The sequence below is a fragment of the Chiroxiphia lanceolata genome, chromosome 3 (genome assembly GCF_009829145.1).
Source record: "Chiroxiphia lanceolata isolate bChiLan1 chromosome 3, bChiLan1.pri, whole genome shotgun sequence".
NCBI classification, from domain to species: domain Eukaryota; kingdom Metazoa; phylum Chordata; class Aves; order Passeriformes; family Pipridae; genus Chiroxiphia; species Chiroxiphia lanceolata.
The window spans coordinates 37,567,091-37,587,446 of record NC_045639.1 but is presented as its reverse complement, the minus strand read 5'-3'; the positions used below and the strand labels follow the sequence as shown (position 1 = coordinate 37,587,446).

Sequence of the window (20,356 nt, the reverse complement as noted above, 5' to 3'; positions counted from 1 at the left end):
AAGACAACAGAATTAGCTGGTACTGAAAGCAATGGTTCCCCATTTGGGGTTTCTGTGTGTTTTCATGATGTTATGTAACATGAAGCTTCCTTATGAGTTGTTGCAAGAGAACAAAAACATAGCTTTCTGTTCTTAACCTTCTCATTCTGAGGATGTATGCTAACACCTTTTATGAACCTTAAACCACTGTTATTAAGTGGGAAATGAGAATATAGGCTGGTGTCATACAAGCTTAGATGACACAGACTGGAAAAATGAATCAACAGGAAGCACTGCATAACAAGGATTCAGTCTATGGGACTTCCCTATGGGAAGTCTATGGCCTTCATTTGTTTTGTTTTGGTTTTATTTGAAGAAATGACTTGGATATTCTCAAAATATGCCTGAGTGATATCAATCCTTTAGATTGCCACAAAAAGTATAAAATATAATTTCTCCTTTCCTTTCAACTACAGAATCTCCACAAAGCAAAGGCTCTGTGCTCAGCAATTCAAGAAAGCCTTGGCCAATAAGCCTGGCATCAGCTTTGGGTGAAGTAATAGAAAAGTGGATCGGGAGATCAACAGCTAAAGACCAATATACAGAAAGTGATCAAGGTGGTCTACAGAAAAGTGAGTTTAACAAATAGTCTGAAATTCATTATTTGACCAGAGTACCAATTTGCATTTTATGGTATAGCACAGCAACATGGCATCAGTATTCTTTAAAGATATTGAAAAGATGAAAAATCTGGAAAAGAATCACTAATATTATATTGAGGTCTGAAGGAAAGTGCTGCAGTAGGATGCAGAGAGTTCAGTTTGCTTTAATTAACAGGAGAAAAAAAACAGAGTAGTAGTCCAGGTACAAAGGCCCCTACTACGAGACAATACCAACTATTACTCTGAATTAGTGAAAATATTCCAAGAACTGCTGAATGGAAGGAAGCTGAAGCCACACAAAGTCATATAAGAACCTTAAATTTTAACAGTCTGAGCAGTTAACATTTGAAACAAACATGATGGATTCTCCATCTTTTTGTGTCTGAAGATTAAAACTTGACACCTTACCACAAGTTATACTTTAGAGCAAAATTTTGGGGCTCAATATAGTGATAAATATCTGTAACATAAATGATCTGTAACATAAAGGACGTGGAAGTAGAAAATGTCAAGTTCTCTTCTGTCACATGAGATAACATGAAATAATCTCACATGCTGTGTTATTTAGTGATCCTGGTTTGTGACCAAGGACCACTCAGCAAGTAGGATTTTGTGATGTAATGGGGGGTTGTGACATCAACAGTTTGCTACAGCATTTTCCAGCTTGAGATGCTAAACTGTTATTATGTAGTTACATTATTATGTAATGCTTGGTATACCTGTCATACAGCTTCATGTCATATGAACTCATGTGGGAGTTTAAGATTTAAGGAGCAAAGCAAGGCTTGGACATGGCTGTAAGAAAAGCTCTCCCTCTTACCTTGTCCCTTGTTAATAAAGGATGTCTGAAAAGAAGGCCTCTGTTAAGGAGGGTTGCTCTGCTCTTAAATCACTGGATTTCAAGAATGCATTGGAGCAGTTCCAGAAACTAGTTGAAAAAATGATAATTCAGAAGACAAAGGAGAGATCAGGCTTATATACTGAAGATGATGGTAAGAGATATTCTTTCTGATGGAAAACTGTAATTTTCATATGGAGAGAATATGTTGTAGAGAGAAAACTGTAAGAAAGATCTCAAATTAATGTTCTAACTGTAACTGTGTGATTTTTACAGGAAATAGGTAGATTGCACTATGAGAGTGCTTTTCTAATCCTGTTAGGACTTCTGGCAAAATTATAAGGCTATGGTGATCACTCCCAAAATATAATTGGTGGAGTTAGAACATATAGCATGACGCGATGTTTCTGTAAAAGCACAAACATGATGAATTATGTAAACCCAGTTGCTAAATGTAAATAATGGGGGCAAAGTTTTGTTTTTCTCACTGCAAATGGCTACTGCTGCATGAAAGGATAAAGTTTATCGCTCCATTCACGTTCAGAGAAACAAATCGGAATCATGGTTTGAAAGTAAGGGAAGAAAGAAGAGGTGAGAAGTTTTTACCTATTCTTTTATCTTTTTCCTATCATGCATTGCAAACTAGGTAGTTTTTAAAAGACCAAACATTGACTGATTTTTTTTTTTCCAATGCTTTAGTGAATACAATGTGAGGATCTAGAACTTGCGTGCTATTGATATTGAGAGGAGAAATAAAACCAGAGGTAGAGTGGATAAGGAAGGAATCTGTAGCTTGCCAGTTTTAAACTGTGGGTATTGTTCCTCCCATACAGATGAGATAGACTATGATAAGTTCTATAAAACCACACGAGCACTTTTTGGTTCAGCAGTTAAGGACCATAATATTCAGGCTTTTTTCAGGAAGACTATCAACAACCTTGACATGCCAGACTGGTTAGAGGTAAGGATTTCTGAAATTTTATTAAATATAAAAAACCTAATTAAAATCTTCAATGGTAACAGTATTTATCTGTTGATTATGTGTTGTTCATGAGTCTGTTGTTCATGAGCTCCATGGCATAAAGAGGCACACTCATGTTGTTATTTACCCTAGCTGCCCGGAGCCTGGGTGTGTTCAGGTCTTCTAAAGTACTTCTGTGATATGCATTGTCCTCAGGCTTCCTGACAAAATGCAAAATCCCTTATGACTACAGTATGTGATTTGTGTTCTGAGGATAAGTCTATCTTTAGCTAAACCATCAGAAATGCTTCATCTCTTCCCTTTCCTCTTTTTTCTCTTACCTTTGCTTCCTCTTCCTTCTCTTCACTTATTTACAGGCATCAATCCAGCCTTCACTTTAAATATGAAGCATTAGAGGTATGGCTACATTTTAATAGAGAGTTTTTTAATCAGAGTATTATGTATGCATTATTTAATTCTGTAGATGAGTGAGAACCATGTAGTCATTTTTTCTGTCTCTAATGGTGGTAAATAGAAAATTTTTGTAAAAAGCATGTAAGAATAAGGTAACTATGAAACAATAGATTTGGTTTACTCTCCTTGCTTCTGGCTGCACATAGCTTAAGGATTTTCTCTGCCAGAGTTGCAACTGCAGTCCATGTTTAATATCGCTTCATGGATTTTTAATCTACCCATTTGTAAGTTACTTCTGCATCCACCTAAAAAGGATATACAGTTTTTAATTTTGTGAAAAAGGGCTTTGTCTTGCTTTTTTTTTTAAACGTGGTGTTCTTTTGTATTTGCATGTTATGCGAAATGAACACTTGTTCTAGAAATGTGTCTTTTATTAAGATATTTCCCATGGATAGTGTTTCAAGCAACTGTTCTATAAAAATGACTGATTCTTAGATTGTTAGAGCCAATCTGTATCAAAAGCATCCATCATCATATATTACTACAAGATTTTGTTTGTTTGTTTTTGACCTGAAGACACAATTGTGCAGATGGGACATAACTTCCAGCAGGCAGTGACTTTCCTATGATAGCACAGGTGGCATTTCATGCGTGGCAAGTACTTACTGAATTTAAAGCCTTATAGGAAGGTAATGACAAGTGAAGTAGGGTGAACAATAAATTCATCAGCATATTTATATTTTACATTACTCTGGAACATCACAGTAGTATTTGAACTTTGAAGATACCCAGCACCTGTTCTTTACATGTTATCAACAATTGCTGTCAAGTAATTTCCCAATATCAACTTAAAAACACTGTGTTCAGCCCTTTCTATTTAATAAGGTTATGTATGGGAACATTTCTGGTTAATACCTCTCATAGCATTGTTTTTACTTACAATGTCACATTACTCGCAGATTTTGCTCATGTCAGGCATTAAAGATTTCCTTCAGGGAGGGCCTGGGGCAAATCCGGAAAATAGCTGACAGTCTGAAGGACTGACAATCCTTCATTTAGGGTAGCAGAACAATAGCAAATTGTGTTCAGTCTCATTGGTTTATAAGAGAACTATAGGAAGCTCTTTTCGTTTACTGGAGTATCTTTTACTCCAAAACCTTACTTGAGTTTCTCATGCAGTCATACTAGTCACCTGAGCTACATAATTAACCAAGCAAGCACAATAAGGGGTGTAATAAAAGATGCAAAGCCCCATTAGTTTCCTTATGAAATCTGTGGGGGAATTGCCTGGGATAAAATTCCCCAGAACCCTTTTTATGAGCATTCCTCAAATTTTACCAAGTGTGAGCTGACTGATGACAGCCTTTTAAAATGCCTTGTGCATAACCTTTCTTGAAAAAAGCAGACCATGGTAAACAATCAATATTCAGCATCTCAGAGCACGTGTTTTATGTAGAAGATGGATATCAGTGAGACTATATTGAATGCTATAGGGAATGAAACGTAAATATTTGTTATTTCTCTGTTCAAAAGAATCCTGATTAAAGTGTTATTTTTTTCCTTTATTTTCTCTTGTGGAGAGAAATATTTAACATAAAGTAACTGAAAATTCATCCACGACAGAAATGATAATTCAGTTATAAAACAGATAAAGAACAGACTATTTGAATCAGACTCAGTGTTGCATTTATTTCTTTAACTTGACACAGCCTTATCCAGCACAAATTGAAATGTAATATTGCATTGAAAAACTGCAGTGAGTTTTTTGCTTTTTTGTTTTCTTTTTGTTTAGTGAGAATACTAATGGTCTGTATTACAAGCTATCTATACATTACAGAACATAAATCTAAGCTCCTTTCAGGAAAAAAAAAAAGGATCAGATTTGATAATCTTGGTAGAGAGAAAGAGATGAAAACTTCATTAAGAAAGCTGCTGACTCCAGGAATTCTCCAGAGTTAGCTTACACGGAAACAGAATAATTCTTTATTGATCATTTGATTGTTGTCTAAGCCCAGTTTACATTAACTGAAACTTCAGCATCAGCTTTTGATCTCTTGTGATTGTGATAATGTCCTATCTGTAATGATTGGATCAAAACAGATCCTTCTAGTATCATTTGAATGGGTTCTAATAAAATAAAATTGGATCCATTTGTATTCTACATATTATGTGGTGGTGGTCTTTTTAAACTTTGTTTCTCTGACAGACTCTACAGTTTCAAAATGCTTCAGGTAATCCTGTAGAGTTACTAACATCAGGAATGAACCTAGTGTTCTAAGTGACTAGCTATGCCACTTACAAGTGTAGCTGTAGTACAGCTCTAAATTCTCCTCATCTCTTTTTCACCTCTTGACAATCAAGGATGTATACATTTACTTACTGATAAAAGTGCTTGTAGACCCTTTTTTTCTTCCACCCATATCTGTAGCTCTTCTTTTTTTATTATTTTTCAGTTGATTCTATTTAACACTTGACCAGCCTAAATCCCACTTTCTTTTCTCATACTCCTTAGTCTTTTCATTCCTTTTAAGTGAAGCCTTTCTTTTCTGAAAAAGAAAAAACAATAAAACCCACAAAGCAAACAAAAACAAACACCCCACCAAAAAGAACCCAAACAACCAAAAAGAACCCAAAGAAACACAAAAACAAACCACCTGCAAATTCGCTCTATTACATGCTTGAAAACTCTATTGGAATCATTATTGGCCTTTTAAGACTGGAAAGTATTCTAGTTATCCTAGTTTAGACCTGCTGTTGTTTAAAAGAGACAGTGAAAGACACAGAAAGGCCTCCCTTACCTGATGCATTTGTTCAATGTTCATCAATCTACAAGTTATATTAGACAAATCGTATTTATAAACTTCAGCTTGGACATACCTTTAATTGCACCCTGTGAACAATGTAAGTAGTCTTGATCTTGCCTCAGCTTCCTTTATATCACTTAATTTTTCGAATCTATCATTAATAACAGTTAGTTTCTGTAACATCCTAAATAACCCTCATGGTTTCTGCTGTCTGTGCTCCAGTTTCCTAATTATTTTTTTCTAAAAGTACGGTATTTCAACTCTGTTCTTCTGAGTTCTCCTTCTGCTTTTGGCACTGCTGAAGCACACTGTCAGTCTTGAAAGTCAAGCAAGAGGGATACACTTCACGTTGTTCCTTTGATATTCCTCTTTTATCATCTCTGTCTCTCTCTCTCTCCTCCTGCCCCCCTTTCTCAGAACTCTGTCCCTGACCCTTTGTTCCTCTCTTCCTACTCTCACAGATCTATTTTTTTCCAAATTTACCTCTCCATATCTGACCTCTCTTGGGCTTGAAAAAAATCTTCCAAATATATTTCCATGACCTAAAAGATCATGATCTTGTGTGAGTGTTCCTATTTCTTTAACTTACTGATGCTTCTCTCTTTCAAGTACCTTCATGTTCATGGTTTTGTAAGTTTTCAGTAGTCTCCACGACAGTACACCCATGCTCAAAGGACAGTTTTTTATTAAAAAAAAAAAAAGGTAATCTGAAATATGCCCGTTAGATAAATTAGGATCTACCCTTACTTATTTGCTGGCTTCACAATTTAAAAGACCTATCTTGGACAGTCTAACAGCTATCATTTATCAATGCCTTGGGAAACTAACTTCTGCATCTCTTTCCCAAATGTAGCTGGCTCTTAGACAGCTGTATTTTTTCAGTGATAATCATCTGATGTTTAAATTGCATTTTGCTTCACCTTTTATGCTCTTCGTCAACTTCTGGAAGACATTATGGGCTGTTTCCATGTTGGAATCAGCAGAAGCCATTTATGCAGCCGTAAGGGATTTCTAAGATGCCCTTTCTTTGGACAGTGTTCCACATGCTGGGCAGGAGCAAAAGATCAGATGTGGCACCGTCTCATGTCTACAGGAAGCAAGACAGGACACACCTCTGTGTGCACTGAAAACTTTCGCTGCTGCTGGTTTTAGGGCAGCTGTTGGCCTAGCCCAACCACTGCACTTGGCATCCTGTCAGGACTCAGGAGGGACCTGATACTGGATAAGTCTATCCTTAAAGAAAAAGTCCTCCCACCCAAACCTTAGTCCCCAAAAAGTTGACGGGTCTGTTCTCCTCTGCCTGGGAAATGGGTACATGCACTTAAGAAAGCAAAATGTCACTCCTTTCAGTAAGGACAAGTGAAAAGATCCATGGAAGTACAGGACAACTGGCCTCTATGTTTGGATATAGGATGGAAAGACACAGCGATAGTACAAGAAACTAGAAAGAGAAATGCAAGAGGCTGTAATACATAATATATTGACTGGTGATGTCTGATAATAATCGTGTATATGGTAAGGAGGGACCTGTGAAGTGAAAGATGAAGAGTAATGTTGTGTGAGAATATTTTTTTGAAAGATGTACATCTGAATCTCTTGAAGAAGGAAAATGGGAATTCTATTGTATAACATGGAAAATATTGAACTAGAATAAAGTGCTAAGTTTTGTCTTGCATCCAAAGGGGCATTGCTTTCAGAACTCATGAAAGAAAGTGAGTATATACGATGTCCATATATGAGAAAAGAGTTTAAAGTCTGTACAGCTGAGTGGGGCTGAACCAATTTTCTAAGGAAATTACTAAACTATTTTTGGGTACAGAGCTTGAGAGAGCATTTGGAGAGCATTTCAGCTGAAAATTTCACACCCTGGAGCAGAAATGAGCTCCTACCTGAATATCTGTGTAGGGATCTCCATCATGTTCGGCACAAATGGAACATTGTCGGACTTAGGGAGATGGCCAAAGAAAGAATCTTTAAAAATAGACTTTATATTCAGGGCTTTTTTCCAGCAAATGAGAATTTAAATATCTTTATGGAAAAGCTCTTCTTCTATGAAGGCTAAACCACTATGCTACTTTGAATATCTCAGTTTATAAATACAGAGGAGTCTGTTTTGTCTGCCTTTTGCTGTTTGGTTTTTTTTCTAGTTGAGGGCCTAGCTGAGGAAGCACAAGTAGGTAGAACTGTAAAAAGAAAATTGAAGATTATTATTTACAAACAATCATTACAAGGCAAAGCTGTGCTAACAGCTTTGTCAAATAAATGGGCTGTATCCCTAGAAGCCCTATGTGTTCTTGCTTCTTTACAAACATTGAAGAAAGATTGTGCCTGAGTAGCAGATCTCAGCAATCTAAAGCCATATTTAGAGCTAATGGTTAAAGGAAACAACATGAAGAAACTTACTCAAAGAATGTTAGATTAAAATGTGAGATAACTATTTGACTTCATACATATAAGCATATCTTCCAGAAATAACTTTGCAATAAATTACTTGGTTTGCTTTTTTTTTTGTTTGTTTGTTTAGATTTTTGGCTGTTTCACAGGAGAAAGTGATGGCTCACCTTCCCAGTCAAAAGAAAGCATGGTTTTCCTTGTATCTGAAAAAAAGCAGATTACTGATTCAGGTGACGTACTTTATCTTGTGTCAAAGCCTATTTCTTTTTAATGCGATGTGTTGCACACTTTCTTGTGATAAGTTCACATGGCTGTCTTTGCTTGTTCAAGATTCTACTTCTTACGTGTTCCAAAATATATGGTTTTTTACTAAACTCATTGCATCTGAACACTCTGCTGCTTTTGCCAGTTCTCGTATTCCTAAATGTTGAATTTTTCTGACTCAGACTGTAATTTATGCAGTTACTCTCTGTATTTCTGTATTTTTTGAAATAATGTAAGAAGAAATAGCACATCCATAATCCATTAATGATATTTAAAAATGCAACATATTTAATTAAGTCAAATATAGGATAATCTATGATATAATGCATCACTACCTTGGACTTGGTATCAAAATTCATTTCAGGAAGAGAAAATGTTCCTGCCATTATAGTTCTATTTTTTTAGATTTCCTGTGTCTGTAAGATTAAGTGAAATATTTTGTCATTGACAGTTGTCAAGAGAAAAGATGTGATTAAGGGTATAGTGAAGGTATCCCATCTGGATTTCACAATAACAGCCTCCCAGAAAGGAGTGATAACTATTTTTAACAACCAGGTAATTCTGATTCAAACTGTTTTGTTATTTCATTAGGCATTACATATGGGAACTGAGAGGACTGTCATCTAGCATGCAAATTAACCTCTAAAAAAGCTAGATATCTTTCTTATCAAAGTTAAGTTTTTCTATATTTTCAAGTACAGTAAGAAATGTACATTGTTCTTTTCAATTATAAACCTACTGAACAGTCAACGTAGGTTGATATAAGGTAGAGATGGTTAATAAAAGACATTCTTCACAGAAATTCATTTAATAGAAAATAATCTGCATTCCTTTTTAGGAAAGATTCCCTTGAAACAAAATATGCTCTTGGAATTAACTTTTAGATATAGAGTGGAAATCAGGGAATTAACTGTTTTCTACAGCTACTGAAATTATCTAGAATGGACATAAACATTCATCAGTTTGCAAATAAGATTTATCCAATACTGCAACATCTAAAAGCTTAAAAGTCATGAGTTTTATGACAGTCTGAGTGATGCTGATTCACAGTTAGTCCCCTAATCAGTAAACTGTAAGGAAAACTGTACCATATTAAGTAGAAATTCACGCTCAAGATGCTGTTAAAGTAGAATTTGTGAATTAATCTCCCAGATGATTTTAGCTGTAATTTAGATGTAATTTAGCACTTGTAGATGCTATGAGGTACATCACACATCTATGCTCATTGGTGGTTTATCCTTGCACAATTTTAATGCAGCCAGTTTTTGGAAAATTATTTCAGACAATGGAGTAAAGCTTTAAAGCAGCACTAATACTTTCTAGGGGTTTTGGCTAATTAGTGCATAATGCTTATGACAGTAGCGTGTAACAAAGAAGGGACTTCTGTGGATGATTCAATAACAAAGTGGTACTACAGTTTTAGTAAATGCTGAAATAATTTATTTGAAAGCCTAGTTCTCTATCCTCCAGAGCATTATCCCTATTACGTACCTATGAAAAATCATTTCACAAAGTATAAGATTAAAAGTAGCTTTCTTCCCCACCTGCTAGCTCCCCATGCTATTTTCAAGTTGAATTGCTGCCTCCTAATAGGTTGGACTGATGTCATCTGACATCAGTCACTGCACTGATGTCATCTGACATCGGTGACTGCAATGTAAATTATTTTACACAGTTGCTTAACACAGTGAAATAGGGACCTCAAATCCCACTTATAAAACTGTATGTTCTGAAAATGGCTAAGGCATTACAACAGCAGACATTTACTCATTATAAGATCTCTGGTCACAGTTGATCTGAGCAAGTGATTTTTGACTTCATTAGAATTGCTCTGATATGTATTGAGGAAGCAAGAGGAAACTCTGTCTCTTTAGCACTGCAGTAATTTGAATCCTGTTCCTGGAAAATGAAAATACATTTCATTTGCCATGAAAAAGGCAAATACAGAGTTGGCAACTCATTCTTCTCTCAAAGATCAAGAATTTAAAGAAACCTGTCAGTTAGTGAGTTTTTTGTCTAGTTTGGCTTTGCAGCATAGTGATAAGAAATATGAAGATGGTTGCCCTGAAGATGCTGCTTGATAGGACTCACAATCTGGGTGAAGGGGCCAACATGTGATTTAATGAGTAGTGCATAGACAAATAGACAAAGAGGCTTATTTTTGTATAATGGTTGCATTTGAAGATTATTAACTTATGGTGTTCTTGGATGCACATATATCCCATGCAAGTCAGCCTGCTCCATGTACATGAATGAAAAATATTTGGTCAGATGTAATTAGTGAATCCAATATAATACAGATTTTTAACTGTGTCACTGCTGGAGCATTTAAATAGTAAGAAACATACTTGTGGAGGAAGAGAAAGGGATATATTCTGTTCATTCACCCCAGTGTAAAATGATGTTCAGTGCAAAGAAGTTTTCTCAGAAGATCAACACCGTATTATTCACTTTGTTCTTTGGAAAGCAAATACAATTTCCTTCACAACAATTTATTTAATGGTTGTGTTATATCCTCAGAGTCAGTTAAAAATCTAGATGAAAAGTTTTTATTTGATATTGAGTGGAAACAGAGAATAGTTAAAAACTTGGGGAAAAAAACACTTATTTACAAATAAGATTAAGAACAAGTAAAGAGGTTGCAAACCATATCACTGCCTGTCTATCCATTAAACTTCAGTTAAATAAAAATTAATCACATTTTTTATCAGCAAATGATTAGTGTCCGTCATGTTAGATGGCATTAAGAATGCTTAATTTAGCCTGTGTACATCAGGATAGCTTTCAAAATCATCTCCTATTTCACCAGTGACAGGCTTCCATCATCCATTACATAAATTGCTAGTGAATCTCATTATTGTCTAAAAGAGGACTTGGAGACTTTTGTTAACCCTGGTTGCTGTAATAAGAAATCCCGTGTTCTCTTACACATCTGTTGGAAATTGAAGTGAAGGCAAAGAAATATTCATTTGTAGACCAACAGGTTCTCGGTACTGGTAAGGCCACACCTCAAGTACTGTGTTCAGTTTTGGGCCCCTCACTACCAGAAGGAGATTGACAGGCTGGAGAGTGTCCAGAGAAGGGTGACGGAGCTGATGAAAGGACTGGAGCACAAGTCTATGCTCCTCTATGGTATGAGGAGCAGCTGAAGAAGCTGGAGTTGTTTAGCTCAGAGAAAAGGAGGTTCAGGGGGGACATTATCACTCCCTACAACTGCCTGAAAAGAGGTTGTAGCCAGGTGGGAGTCAGTCTATTCTCCCAGGTAACAAACAATAGTACAAGAGGAAACAGCCTCAAGATGAGCCAGAAGAGGATTTGATTGGATATTAGGAAAAATTTCTTCAACAAAAGGGTTATCAAGCACTGGAACTGCCCAGGGAAGTGGAAGAGTCATCAACCCTAGAGGTATTTAAAAGATGTGTAGAAGTGGCAATTGAGGACATGATTTAGTGATGGACTTGGTACTATTAGGTTTACTGTTGGACTTGATCATGTTAAAGATCTTCTCCAACCTTAATGATTCTGTGATTTTGTGATTCTATTTGAGGGCTAAGCATTGCTTTCTGCAACAAATGTGGACCTAATATGCTTCAACACCTGTATACAGCTCTACACCATCAGCCATTTCCTGCTTCCTCTAGAATACAAGACTCACCTTCCTCAGGTTCTCAGACGCAGATACTGCCTTGATCAGCACAAAAGACCTGTAGGCACAGGCAGCCTTAAGGACACACTCTAGTTAATGTTACTGCAGATAAAGCCAAGTCTGATAACAGTGCACGAATATCCATCTCTTGATTAACAATACTTTTAAACTATGCTCAAACACTGTCCATGACGACACTGGGCATCTCACTTCTATAGGAAGAAAGACTTTGATCCTAGCTTCTTGATTTATGAAATGTGGAATTGGTGGGATGGGAACGAGGTGTCACTGAATAGTTACTGATGAGGGGCAGGGGCAAGAGGAGGTGGAAAAGCAGCTGCGGGTGTTTCAGAAGGGAAAAGGTTGAAACTGCTTTTGAAAACTGAGTACTAGTTTTGCTAAAGGAGGCGGAAGGTAACCCTGTCTCTACTGGATGATGGTGACAGGTATGCTGACCACCTTATGACTTTAAACTCTTCCAGTTTTGAGCCATATACTACACTGTCCACCAATACTTACATTTGGTGAAAGATGCCCATATGGGTAGTCGTGTTTGCAGCCTGAAGTGCTACCTCTGCCTGGTATTTTGCTGGCATCTGGGTTGACGTTAAGCATGGGTTTCTGTAAGACACATCCTGCTTCTTACAGAAGCTGAAGCTGTTCTAGCTGTCAACAAGCATTAAAAGCACAACTCCATCAGAAGACCAGCTGATTTATACTCCCTTGTAAAAATGGGTATTTTTTTACTTTTTTACTATTTTTTTCACTAATTTTTACTTTTTTACTATTTTTTTACTTTTTTTTTTAATTTTGCTTACTCCAACATCTCAATTTAAAAAAACCCAAACCAACAAAGAAACCATGAAATAACTGCGAGAGAAAAAGAAGTTTTAAGTTCCTCACTATATATAGGGGAACAGACAGCAGGCAGATTAAAGATCTTTCTCAAATCTTAACCATGTACTCTTTCTATTGTTCTGATCTACCTGTGAAGAGGAGAGCTAACTTTGTTTAGACTTTTAATTTATTTGCTAACTTGTTATTGTGACAATATCTTTTTGGGTTTTTTTCAGAGGAAGGTTCAGGCTACAATCAATATTGAAGTAAGTTCTTTTTTTATCCTTCCTGTTAAATAATTTCAATTAAAAATCAGCAGGTACTAAATTGAAATAATTAGAAACTGAACATTATTCTAATGCCATTTCTAACTTTGAGACTCCTGCCTGATTTGCCATAGGTCAAATAGGTTCAATGTATTGCTTTCAGTTGTAGAAACAATTGAATAACTTGATTTCTTTTCTCTGATAAATGACACCTCAGAAAAATGCTGTTTTTTCTGTCGAACTGTCCTTTACCCATTACCTTGCCAGAATATTTTCTTTTAAAATCCAACACTTCTATTGTCACTGTAAAATTTAAATAAGTAACATAATGAGTTTGTTAATGAAAAACAGTTCTACATCTTCCTAGGTAGATGATTGGCTACACAGTACATACATTAAAACTTCATTTTTACCCTGGGAGTATCACTGCAAATTTTAGGTAATGAGCTTCCTTCAGATGACCCGTAGACAAGAGACATTAGTCTTGGCAAAGTGACATGTCCTAAAAGTTCGTGTAAGTATCTTGTGCCAGGAACAGTGCATTTTGTTGACTATCTCTTATTATATAGTGGAAGTTTTTAAATGCAATAGAAGTACTCCAGAACAGAGGCCCTACTACTGTGAGCTATGAAATTTTCAGGTGACCTAGTTAAAAATTACCCTCTTCTGCTTCATGCTCTGCCTTATCTTAGGGAATAGGTATTTTTATCCAATATTCTTATTTAAGGGCTTCCATTGAACGATCCCTTCCATTGAACGGTGCCCTTGTTCAATTTAATTTCTTCTCATCTTTCCTCTAACTACTGCATGAAAACAGAATTGAAAAGGCTTCTCTTGGACTTGAGGTTCCTGTACTTTTTAGTGGTTATTAAATGATTGTGATGCTTGCAGAACATAATATTCATGACAACTATGTTATTCTTTAAATTGAAATTCTATACCTTTAAATGAAATAAAATTCTGGATTTCTTTGAGATAATAAATTCCACTTTCTAGACAGTTGAAATGTATGATGCTATTAAATTTATTACCTCGGGGATTCTTTGAGAGATTTATCTCTAGAATTTGGTCACAGCTTTTCTAATGTAAAGCATGCTTATTAAAACTGAAGCTTTACATCTCAATACCTTTTATCTAAATACTTATTAAAAATCAAGGGACAATATCATATGTGAGTGTAAATCATCCCCCACCATTTACTTACTAAAGATATGGTGAACTGTACTAGACTTTTCCTTGCAGGGTTTACATTTCTCTTTTTCTCATATGCAAAAAAACCAGTCCATTCTTTTCTCACTACAATTATTATGCCATTTTCAGTTGTTTTAACATCATCAATACTGGCATCAATAGCTAATTGATGAAGCAATTTATTTTTGTGCATCTTCATGCAAATGAAGGAAGGTACTGAATTCAGGACTTATTCAGAGATAAGTTATCAGACTCCGAACCTTCCATCCATTCATAACCAATGATGTATGTAGAGGGTGGCTAACAGATTGCAGCAATCCTTATGTTCCTATGCTTTCTTCTATTCAGTGCTCTCATTCTTAAGTTGTTTCAGAGTAGAGATTTATTCAAGCAGAGTGACAGAGGTCTTGCCCTTAGGGTATTGAGCCAGAAAGACTGTAGAGCATATTAGGGCTAGAAATAAAATCCAGTGGACTGCAGCCATCAGAACTTTCCTAGAATCATGATGTATAAATGGGACATGAACTATGGGTACAGATCAGTTACCGTTTTGTTACAGGGATGTTATGGAGAACAGGTCACCTCAAGAAAACCTGATTTTGTTTCTTGATGAGATTATGTGACTGAGTGAAATGACTGGAGGCATAAATATAATACACTTAAAACTCTATACAGTATTTGACTTAGCACCATACAACTTTCTGTTTTAAAATATGGCCACTGGAAAACCCAACAAGACTGCATGGACAGTCATCCAGCTGACATCTAAAAATAATAGTCACCATAGAATCATCAGTGAATGATGATGGGAATACTGATAGTGAACAAATCACTTCTCTCAAAGAATGGAAATGAAATGTCTTTCAAATATGACGTAGAAAATCATAAAAAACGATGAGCCAAAGTGAAACAGAAACTATTGGAAATGAGGAAGTGAAGATAGAGCCCTTGAGTAACAGGATGGAATAGGAAAAAATGAAAAGGTTGGTCTTGATCTGGTGCAGCTGCCTTGTTTGTCTGTCAAGTATGGCAGCACTAAGAAAAGAAATTCTTATAAACTAAAGCTGAAACCTGTTAATTTGACTGCATCACCACACACCAACACAACAAAATAGTGGCTTAATTAGTGGCTTAATTAAAATCAGCTTTTTCATACCAGTTAGCCATTGTTATCTGATATATTGTAAGGACCCCAAAAAGTCACAGTTAACAAACTCTTCCATAAGAATTACCAACCAATCCATAAGGCCTCTGCAGGACTGACATTTTCCACATTTATCATAGAAAACAGCACAAGAAATCCTTATATATGTATTATCATTTGCCCACAGACCATTAGGAAGGAAAGAAGCTTTCCACTGCAACAAGGTGCTGACATCCTCTGTCAGGATTTTGAACTCTTTACACTAACAGCGAAATCAATATTGTGTGCAGGAATGGAAATAAAAGTAGAAGCATCAGCAGCTGCCTTCAGTCCTTTTGATTCCAAATTTACTTTGTGGGTGTAAAATGTATCTTTGGCAACACAGGTCTCTGTTTTAGCTGTTTATCAAGTACTTCCACAGGAACAAAGCTTTTTAGAGTTTACAGATAGGTATGTCACTTGAAGAACTGCAATAACAGAGCTATTTAAGTTTCTTTGTCATTTTAATCTAGAAAAGAAAGATATTTCAGCCAGTGTTATTTTATAGATGTTCTGAATTACTTTGAAGTAATAGATAATTGTGTCATTGCAGACATAGCAAATGGAGTATATTCCATTTCAATCCCACTGTCATTTAGAAAGGTACATTACATTTTTTTGGGGGGAGGGAAAGTCAAACAGCTATTAATATTTCAACAAAAAACCCCCACCAAAATTCTAGGTAGTGTAGTAGTGAATTTGAGTGTAATCTTATTCTTTGCAAAAGAAATTGTTTTACTTTTGTACCTGTCTAATTTGAGGTACACTTGAAAAATGGCTTTATATGAGCAGATGTATATATTTGTAAATATTTTATCTACCTGTTGGGAGAATTAAAGTTATTTAATACAAATCACTTATTTTCATAAACATTCATTTCAGTAGGAGTTTTGCTATTATAGGTGTAATTTTGACTGCCTTTAATTTTCTTTTTTTTTCCAAACAAAATTGTAAAAATGTAATCTGCTTTGCTATGGATGTTTTAGCTTAAGTTTCCTCTGCTCCAAGTGCTTTTTCAGAGTGTCATTACAGTTCAACTAGCAATATGTGTTGTATCCTCTCATGTGCGACATTTGTGCCTCTGAGGTAAGCCACTGATAACTGAGGTTGAGCCTGGTGCCTCTGTAACTATATCTGTGAGCTAGAACTAGAGTTCTTAATGTAGAGTTAGAACTGTCAGTGGGGCTAGACCTAGCAGGTGCTAGTGCAGGGTATATGGAAAAATGGTTTAAAGTATGTACTTATATGATAGAAAATTTATAAATTTACAGAGAAAATCCTTCTGTAGGTTCTCTTTATTTTCATCAGGATACCGGTTGGATCACTGGATGTGATTTCCTACCTCAGCTGAAATATGTCGTGGCTGTAACTGAAAGTACAATCATTGTCTGGGACTATAAATCAGAAGAGAGTAAGGTATTATGTCAGATTAGACAAATGCTACCATAAAGCCTGAAAATTGATCTGTCTTTGTTTTTGATACATATTTACATTCCTTTGGTCTAACAGGATGAAGGCTTTTAACTTTGTCTTTGTAGGAACTCAGTGAAACAGTAGAATTTATACTAAAGAAGGAATACCCTTTCCACACCAAATGGGATTATTTAAGTGTCTTAAAAGTTTGGAAGAAAAAGAAAAAATTTGTACTGTGTTGCAAACAAACCCCCAAAGAATTTATTTTCCATGTGTATCTAATGCACATGTGTGCACCTGTATATCTAATATGTGTGCACTGGTATGTAAATATATGTTGGAATCTATTAAGAATGAAGGGACGGGTTTTCCAAGGAGGTAACTTCCTGACTGGAAGAAAATATTTCTTCATGTCCTGTGTTTGTTCAGGACTTTCTAAGAACAAAATCATTTTGATATTGCTAGTGTATGTCCAAACTGTTAAAGTTTTCTTGAATGCCTTATTACAAAATACAATTTTTGCTGACCTGTACCTTAGTATTTTCTGTCTGTTCCTGCAGCTTTTCTCAGAAATTCTAAGTTGGCTGAGATGATGAGGACAAGCAAAGTAAATATTTTTAGGATAAAATCAAGTCTTAGGACTTAATTTTTTTTTTTTGTTCTCAGTATTGAAAGGTTGCTTCCCAAACTCAGGCAGGTCAATATAAGCCCTTTTGTCAATCCAATTGGACTTCTATGAGGAAGGCTCAGAAATTTATTCTCCAGATTCCCTCCAGTCATTGCATCAGTGAGAGCTGCAAATGACCTGTTGCTGAATAGGAACATCTCTTTTTCAAGACCACAGAAATAATATATAGACAGTTCTGTGTCTGTATTATGTCTCTTTAATGTTTCTGTGCTACACAGACAGCATTGAAACAGTTAATTGGCATGTGAACAGTTCCCAAGTTAGGCTGTCAAGGCTGATTTAATCAAATAACAGATGGAGTCAGAAAGTAGAACCAATAAACAGTATAATGCAGATGACCCAAAATCCTATTCCTGTGCCTTCTCAGTCTGGTAAAATACCACAGTGACTTGCAACTGTATTCATTCCCACTATCTTTGTGCTTCAAAAATTGAAACACCTGCCCATATAAGTACACTTGACACTCCTAGGCTGTGTTGATAATTAGGACTCTGATGTAATTTCTCCCTGTGTGAATTTGGCTATTTCCAATTTTCTGTAGGCAGCATCTCATTTTGAACAGGAAACTATATATAGTCTTAGCAAATATACCATCCCACTTAGCATGGGGAGATCCTTCCTAAAATTTGTAATTACTATTTATTCACTATAATGGAAAAAGCTACCTGTGAAACAAAGCCTTGCTGAAACCCTTACAGTTTGCTATTAACTCCACTTTGGGATGATCTTCCATGAGTTTCTGATACCACGAAACCGCTATCATAGGGGGAGCTTGAAAAAACAAAGTCAAGATTTGAATGCTGATGTAACTGGATAAGCATGATAGATTCAGTCAATTTTTAGGACCCTGGTGCAATATCTAATAAACTATCTATCATATTCCACAGAATAATTGCTATGTCATCAAACCAATGAAAAACTGTCTGCTCTGTGTTTGCACGGTGACTACATCAGATCACCTGGCTAAGGACAGTATCTTAATGGGAGATGATAAGGGTTATGTTTACCTGCTTACTATGACCAGTGATGACTTTATAATGAAACAATATAAAGCCGAAAAAGAATCACAATTCCGGATCTTGGACTCCGAAAATTTTAACATGTAAGTTGCTTATGATAAAATACTATCAGTCTTGCATTATTTTTTTTTTAATTTGGGTTTTGTCTAGCCTAAATGCAGGATTAATTTCTGTTTATGTATTAATCCTATCTAACTAAAGAAAATAATTTTTCAAACTGCAGTATGATTCACTTGGTTTTATGTGAAGGAAATGCCATCATTTTCAGTGGAAGGTTTTACAAGAGATCTTACAACAGGGAGGATGCAGAGTAAAATTCCAGGGGAGAATTTACAATTGCTGTTATCCAGTTGACAAATGAACAGCTTTATTGTGCCTGATGAGGTGGAAGCGTAATTGTGACTGGAGAAGTGCAAGATTCAACCCCAGCTTTAGCTCTGCTTCTTTTGAGCTGGAAGAGTGGTTCTGTATCTGCCCTGGATATTAAATGTTAGCATTGTTTGTGTATATAATCTCACTCCAAAAATTCCTGTCCACCTATGGGTATATTACAGTAGGTGCTACTATAGCCTAATAACGTTTCCATTTATATCCCTAGTCTTAAACGCAAGCTACATGATGACTGGGTTGGAAAAGTTAAGTATATTTCTGCACTAAAATGTTTTGGATCCTGCTCCTCAGACAGCCTTCGTTCATTTGTTTTGGATGACATAAAGCGACTAGAGGACAACTTGTAAGTATGTGGCATCTTCTAGAAAAAAATAGACCTTTTGCTTTATACCTCTGCAAGAGATAAGTTCCCTGAAAGATGCCATCCTGTTGTATTTAAGCTGTCTTTTCTGTAAGCTTTATTAATAAAAACAAAAATACAATTATTTAAATGCTTGAATATTTTTGTTAGCTTTTGATATAGGAGAGGATATATGTACATTACTCACAGTCCTTAAAAATGTTATGTTGACAGTGTTGTCTGCTCCAACTTCTCCTCAGCAGGCAAATATTACTTAGAAAATTGTTTTGTTGCATGTATATCATGTATCCATTCATTTATAATTTATATCCAGACAGAAATATATTCAACTTAAGTTTCATTTACAGTTTCAGTTGCACCAGTTTGAGTTACTCAAGATTAAACCAAGAACACAATTTGTTCTGAGGACTGTGAAATGGTTTTACTCTGCATCAGGAAAGAGTTTATGGCCTCCTTAATTGTGCCAAGTCCATGCATATGGCCCATAAGTGCTATAGGTGATTCCAAGCCTTTTTAGTCTGTGAATTTAGAAAAGTTTATAGCCCAATTAAATAATACAAATGTGATTTGATATAAAAAGGACCTAGAAATAACATACATATAGAACTTTTCATTCAAATATCTAAAAGCATTATAAATATTAGATCAGGTTCAAAATTCCTCTGTGAGGTATATCCAGAGATTAAAAGATTTTTAAGGCTAGTAGCAACAACTAAGATAATCTATTTTATCTCTTGTATAACACAGGCCATAAATATTCACATAGAAATTCTTGAATCAATCCAGTAACTTTAGGTTTTATGAGTATTTCATGTCTGTTGAGGAATGAGGAAAGTGAAATATGAAACACTTATAACTTGTCCAAGGTCACATACTATGTTAGCTGAAAAGCTAAGAAATCCCCTTTGATTTTATTGGGAGCTTTGGAAAAATAGAATTGATTAGAGGAGAAAAAAAACTAAGTCTGCAGAGCCAAAACTATGGTCAAAAGAGTATATACACCACCATACACTGTTTGTAATACAGAACTTTAAACTACAAATATC

At 35.6% G+C, this 20,356-nt stretch overlaps 1 protein-coding gene across 2 annotated transcripts in view; it reads left to right on the top strand.

The window, feature by feature from the left end:
* The window catches only part of WDR64 (WD repeat domain 64), a 76,638-nt gene that overhangs the window by 6,077 nt on the left and 50,205 nt on the right, over positions 1 to 20,356 (top strand). For both annotated transcript variants that reach the window (XR_004356452.1, XM_032684512.1), the window contains exons 2-10: positions 456 to 611; positions 1,482 to 1,633; positions 2,313 to 2,440; positions 8,183 to 8,282; positions 8,768 to 8,871; positions 13,036 to 13,065; positions 16,748 to 16,855; positions 18,428 to 18,642; positions 19,158 to 19,292. Coding sequence is in view for 1 of the 2 variants with exons in the window: in XM_032684512.1 (XP_032540403.1) it covers positions 1,483 to 1,633; positions 2,313 to 2,440; positions 8,183 to 8,282; positions 8,768 to 8,871; positions 13,036 to 13,065; positions 16,748 to 16,855; positions 18,428 to 18,642; positions 19,158 to 19,292 (971 nt within the window). In the remaining variant the exon portion in view is untranslated. The remainder of the gene's footprint in view (positions 1 to 455; positions 612 to 1,481; positions 1,634 to 2,312; positions 2,441 to 8,182; positions 8,283 to 8,767; positions 8,872 to 13,035; positions 13,066 to 16,747; positions 16,856 to 18,427; positions 18,643 to 19,157; positions 19,293 to 20,356) is intronic.